Raw genomic sequence first — 6,098 nt, 5'->3', positions numbered from 1 at the left:
TGCAGTCTCACCAGTGCCCATCAATGTAGCCTCATCAGTGCCCATCAATGCAGCCTCAGCAGTGCAGCCTTACCAGTGCCCAGCCATCAGTGTAGCCTTACCTGTGCCCATCAATGCAGCCTTATCAGTGGCCATCAATGCAGCATCTTCAGTGCCCATCAGCTCAGCCTCACCAGTGCACATCAATGCAGGCTGATCATTACCCATCCCATCACCAGCTCAGTCTTTCCTGTGCCCATGAAGCCTGATCAGTGCCTATCCCATCACCAGCTCAGCCTTACCTATGAACCTGCAGCCTGATCAGTGCCCATCCCACCACCAGCTCAGCCTTACCTGTGCCCATGCAGCCTGATCAGTGCCATTCCATCACCAGCTCAGCCTTACCTGTGCCCATGCAGCCTGATCAGACAGCAGTGCCATCAGGAGAGGAGAGCCGCCGGTTTACACAGAACGGGAATCTCCCACTCTCCTCCTGACTGGTGGCTCCTATGATGGACGTCACAAGTCCCGGCATTGGACTACTGTGACATCCATCATAGGAGTCGGTTCAGGAGACTTCTCATGTTACCCAGCCACGCTGGGTATGTGGTAGATGGAGATCCCCGCTCTGTCCGGGGGCGCTCGTCTACCCCCTGCCCTTCAGACTGGCAGCCCGTGCAGAGTGCACGAGCCAAGGATTGGCCAGAAAGAGGCCCCAAGGCAGGCGGCCAATAGCCCCGATTTCCCAGCCAAGCCAAGGCCTTGGTAATCGGGGCTAATAATTGTGTCACTATTACCAAGACGCGGGGGGTTTTGGGGGCCCACTCAGGGCTATAGCCCCGGTCACCCCCCCCCCAAGACGCCACTGCATACAGGTGCATCTCATAAAATTTGAATATCATCAAAAAGTTCATTTATTTCAGTAATTCAATAAAAAAAAATGAAACTCATATATTTTATATAGATGCATTACACAGTGATATAGTTCAAGCATTTCTTTTGTTTTAATTTTCATGGAAGCCCAGGTTGCTTTGATGGTGGCCTTCAGATCATCTGCATTGTTGGGTCTGGTGCCTCTCATCTTCCTCTTGACAATACCCCACAGATTCTCTATGGGGTTTAGGTCAGGCCAGTTTTCTGACCAATCAAGCACAGTAATACCATGACCATTAAACCGGGTATTGGTACTTTTGGCAGTATGGGCATGTGCCAAGTCCTACTGGAGAATGAAATCAAAATCTCCATAGATCTGGTCAGCAAAGGGAAGCATGGAGTGCTCTAGAATTTCCTGGTAGGGGGCTGCACTGACCTTGGACTTGATAAAACACAGTGGACCACCGCCAGCAGAAGACATGGCTCCCCAAATCATTACTGACTGTGGAAACTTCACACTGGACCTCAAGCAACCTGGATTCTGTGCCTCTCCACTCTTCCTTCAGACTCCAGGACCTTGATTTCCAAATCAAATGTGAAATTTTCCACAGTCAGTGATGAGTTGGGAAGCCATGTCATCGGCTGGTGTTGGGTCTACTGTGTTTTATCGAGTCCAAAGTCAGAGCAGCCCTCTACCAGGAAATTCTAGAGCACTTTGTGCTTCTCTCTGCTGATCAGCATCATGGAGATGCTGATTTAATTCTCCAGCAGGACTTGGCACCTGCCCACGCTGCCAAAAGTACCAATACCTGGTTTAATGATCATGGTATCACTGTGCTTGATTGGCCAGCAAACTCGCCTAACCTAAACCCCATAGACAATCTTTGGGGTATTATCAAGAGGAAGATGAGAGACATCAGACCCAACAATGCAGATGAGCTGAAGGCCACTATCAAAGCAACCTGGGCTTCCATAATACCTCAACAGTGGCACAGGCTGATCGCCACCTTGCCACGCTGCATTGATGCAGTCATTTATACAAAAGGACCCTCGACCAAGTATTGAGTGCATACTATACTGTACATGGACAGACTTTTCAGTAAGTCAACATTTCTGTAATAAAAATCCTTTTTCTTTATGATATTCTAATTTTTATGAGATGCACCTGTATATTTACAATACAGATAATGATCCATATCCTAATAAGGAAAACTATAGTTTGCACTCAGGGTGACATATAAAATAGTATTCCTTAATACATACTGTATACTAACATACATATACAAATTCCTATTAAATACATGTACAGAGCTGTAAAACAGCCTACGCGTTTCGGACATTAGTCCTTAGTCATGGCGTATTTTCCTTTCCTTTCCATATTCTGGTATATTGGAGATGTCAGCAGCCTTAAGGTCTGAGCTTTAATGTGGGAAGGTTGCAGCACCTACACACACTTGTTTTCCTTCCAATGGTCCATATCCTCTCTGCCATTTTTGTATATTTTTGATTTACCACTTGCCGCCCACCATACAGCAAAATGACATCAGCAAAGTGGTTGTGTTATCCTCAATGACGTCTTATGACGTCATTCGGGATAGCAAGCCACTGGGCGCCCCCCGGGGCACGCATCACGGCAATCGTTGCTGCGGGGTGTCTGAATTCCCGTCAGCAAAAGATTGAGAGCAGGTTCTCAATTTTTTGGTCGGAAAAAGTTCCCGATCGGAAATTTCGATCGCCTGTACCGATTCCGACGTGCAAAATTCCTACGCATGCTCGGAAACAACTCGATGCATGCTCGGAAGCATTGAACTTCATTTTCTCGGCTCATCGTAGTGTTGTACGTCACCGCTTTCTTGGCAGTCAAAAGTTTAGGGAACTTTTATGTGACCGTGTGTATGCAAGCCAAGCTTGAGTGGAATTCCATCGGAAAAACCATCCAAGATTTTTCCATAAGACGAGAGTAGAGGAGAAACGATCGGCTGCTCCTCTGACAGGTGGGGTCTGTGCTGATTGATTATTAGTGCAACCACCCCAGTGGATGCTCACACTGGACCACCAGGGATGCCCACCACTAGTCACCACCAGGTATGCCACCCATGGCCACCAGGGATGCCAGTCAGTGCCCACAATGGATGCCAATCAGTGCCCACAATGGATGCTAATCAGTGCCAAACAATAATGCCTGTCAATCAGTGAAGCCCATCAGTACCATTCATTAGTGTACATCAGTGCCACCTATCCGTGCCTATCCATGCCAATCCGTGCCGCTTATCAGTGCCCATCTATGCTGCATATCGGTGCCCATCTGTGCCACCTATCAGTGCCGCCTTTCAGTGCCCATCAGTGCTGCCTTTCAATGTCCATCAGTGCCACCTATGTGTACCCATCAGTGCTGAATATCAGTGCCACCTATCAGTGCCCATCTGTGCCACCTATCAGTGCCCATCAGTGTCGCCTTTCAATGTCCATCAGCGCCACCAATGTGTACCCATCAGTGCTGCATATCAGTGCCACCTATCAGTGCCGGATAAGTGCCACCTTATCAGTGGCCGTCACTGCAGCCCCATCATTGCCCATCAGTGAAGGAGAAAAGTTACTTATTTAACTTTTTTATTTTTCAAAATTTTTGCTCTTTTTTGATTTGTTTAGCAGAAAATAAAAATCCCAGAGGTGATCAAATACCACCAAAAGAAAGCTCTATTTGTGGGAACAAAAGGAAAAAATTTGTTTGGGTACAGTGTAGCATGACCGCGCAATTGTCATTCAAAGTGCAACAGCTCTGAAAGCTGAAAATTGGTCTGGGCAGGAAGGTGTATAAGTGCCGGTATTGAAGTAGTTAAATATATATTATGAATTATAATCTATGATACACTCCATATGATGATCACTATCCTCCCCTTCCATACAGATCTATGATTAAAATATAATCTATAATACCCCCCATGTGTTGACCATTATCTCCTTCTATATCTCTGACTTATAATAGAGCGGATGGTATGTACTATACACGGTGTGCAGACATTATCGCTCTCCTCTGTGTTCTGTTACAGAATTGCCAGACAGTTGGCCGGAGTCACACGATGCCCTCCTAGAAGGAGCCGTCTTTCATCTCAAGTACCTGGGCATGACGCTTGTAGAAAAACCTAAAGGCGAGGACATGGCAGCCGCTGCTATCCGTCGTATTATCACCATGGTGAGAGTGCAGGTTACCCCGTACCCATCCTAAGGATGACAGTGAATTGTGTGCTAATGTACAACGCAGACTGGCAGCAATGTGTGATGCAGATGGCAGTAATTTGTATGCCACGGGAGGTGGGTATCTGTGTGCCATTGATGGCAGTAATTTATATGCCATAGATGGCGGTAATGTGTGTCATAGATACCAGGAATATGCATGCCACATAAGGGTGTAACTTGATATGTGCACTGACAAAAAATGTGTTCGTTCTTGTTTCATTATTTTTTTGGCTTCTTTCAGAAATTCAGAAATTGTAAAATTCTGATTCTGATTTCTGAATCTTCAAATTCAGAATTTTCTAATTTCAGAATATTCCAGTTTAAAATTTTCGAATTTCCGAACTTTTAATTTTCACATTTCAAATTTCAAAATTTCAAAATTTAAAAATTTCAGAATTTTCCAAATTTTCAAATTCCGAATTTCCTGAATTTTCAAATTCCGAATTTCCAAAATTTTCAAATTCCGAATTTCCGAATTTTCAGATTTTTCGGAATTCGAAAATTCGGAAATTCAGAAATTCAAAAATCCGAAAATTCGAAAATCTGAAAAAAGAAAGAAAATTGGTAAAATGCGAAATAATAACTAACTAATAATAACTAACTATTAAATTCTAGGTATTGGAATGTAACAAATACAAATTTAGCTGAAGTTATGAATTATCTGAAATAACGAATGCCGCATCTAAACAAATGAATAATAATCATAAAAAGGTTTTATTATTATTGTTGTTATTAGATTGTTACGTTCCATTCATTTAGATACAGTATTTGTTATTTCAGATAATTTGTTCAAATACGTTAACTAACAGCCAAATTTGAAAGGAAATTCCAATAACTACAATTTAATATTCATTATTAGTTATTATTTCAGAGTTTCAGGTTTTCGAATTTTCAGATTTTCATTCTTTTGAATGTTCAGATTTTCATTCTTATTTTTGGATTTTCAAATTTCAATTTTTTAATTTTGGAATTTCCTAATTTAGAATTTTCAAATTTCCAAAATTTCGATTTTCCCAACTTCCGAATTTCCGAAATTCTGAAATTTTCCAATCTCAGAATTTTGAATTTCTGACGTTTCCAATTTCCAAAATTTTCCAAATTTCCAATTTACGAATTTCCACTTTACGAAATTTAGAATTTCCAAAGTTTCGAATTTTTCATTTCCAAATTTCCAATTTCCAAAATTTTGAATTTTCAAATTTCCGAAATTTCGAATTTCCAAAATGTCGAATTTCCAAAATTTCGTCTTTCGAATTCCAAACAATTCTGGATTTCCAAACTTACGAAATTCTGAAAAGAAATTTCATAAAAATCGAAATTTCAGAAATTGAAGAATTCGGAAATTCAGAAATTAACTAATTTGTCAAAATTTGTTAAAAAAACTAATTCAGAACTAAACAAATTGCACATGTCTAGCGGTAACACATACCACAGATACCACCTTTTGTGGAATACATATTCCCAATATCTGTGGCACACATTAGCACCATCTTTGGCATACTTATTCCTGGTATCTGTGGCACACATTACCACCATATTTGGTATACTTATTCTTAGTAACGTGCCACAGATACCAGGAATATGTATGCCACAGATGATGGTATCACGGGCCACAAATACAAGTCTTTATGTGCCACAGGTGGCAGTAGTTTATATACCACAGGTGCCAGCGGTAGCGTCTGCCACATATACCAGTAACTATTATGCCATAAATATCAGTAATGTGTGCCACAGTCGGCAGGGTTTTCTATTTCACAGGTGGTTGTACTTTTGGCAGCACAGTGGAAAACTCGCTATCCATACATATGGCAATTGTCTGGTTATAAGATCCATCCATTGCTGTCCCCTCAGGCACGAGCCAGTTCAGAAAAGTTCAAGAAAGTGATCCTCACGGTGACCCCGCATGGACTTGACATACAGGAGGCGGCCGGCGGTGACAGGATAGAATACGTCTCTATATACAGGTGAAGCCTCTGTAGGATTTGGTGGTTATATGTGGGATGTAATGG

The 6,098-nt window shown here is 42.3% G+C and overlaps 1 protein-coding gene across 1 annotated transcript in view; it reads left to right on the top strand.

Annotated features, from left to right (window-relative positions):
- The window catches only part of LOC143989294 (low density lipoprotein receptor adapter protein 1-B-like), a 31,363-nt gene that overhangs the window by 1,387 nt on the left and 23,878 nt on the right, over positions 1–6,098 (top strand). Inside the window, exons 2-3 of the mRNA XM_077489375.1 lie at positions 3,903–4,045; positions 5,941–6,053. Coding sequence (XP_077345501.1) covers positions 3,903–4,045; positions 5,941–6,053 — 256 coding nt within the window. The remainder of the gene's footprint in view (positions 1–3,902; positions 4,046–5,940; positions 6,054–6,098) is intronic.

Source organism: Lithobates pipiens, unplaced genomic scaffold (genome assembly GCF_037356315.1).
Source record: "Lithobates pipiens isolate NorthernLeopardFrog02 unplaced genomic scaffold, aLitPip1_a1.2 Scaffold_18, whole genome shotgun sequence".
Lineage (NCBI taxonomy): Eukaryota > Metazoa > Chordata > Amphibia > Anura > Ranidae > Lithobates > Lithobates pipiens.
The sequence above is the reverse complement of the archived record's forward strand: the minus strand, read 5'-3'. Positions and strand labels throughout refer to the sequence as shown.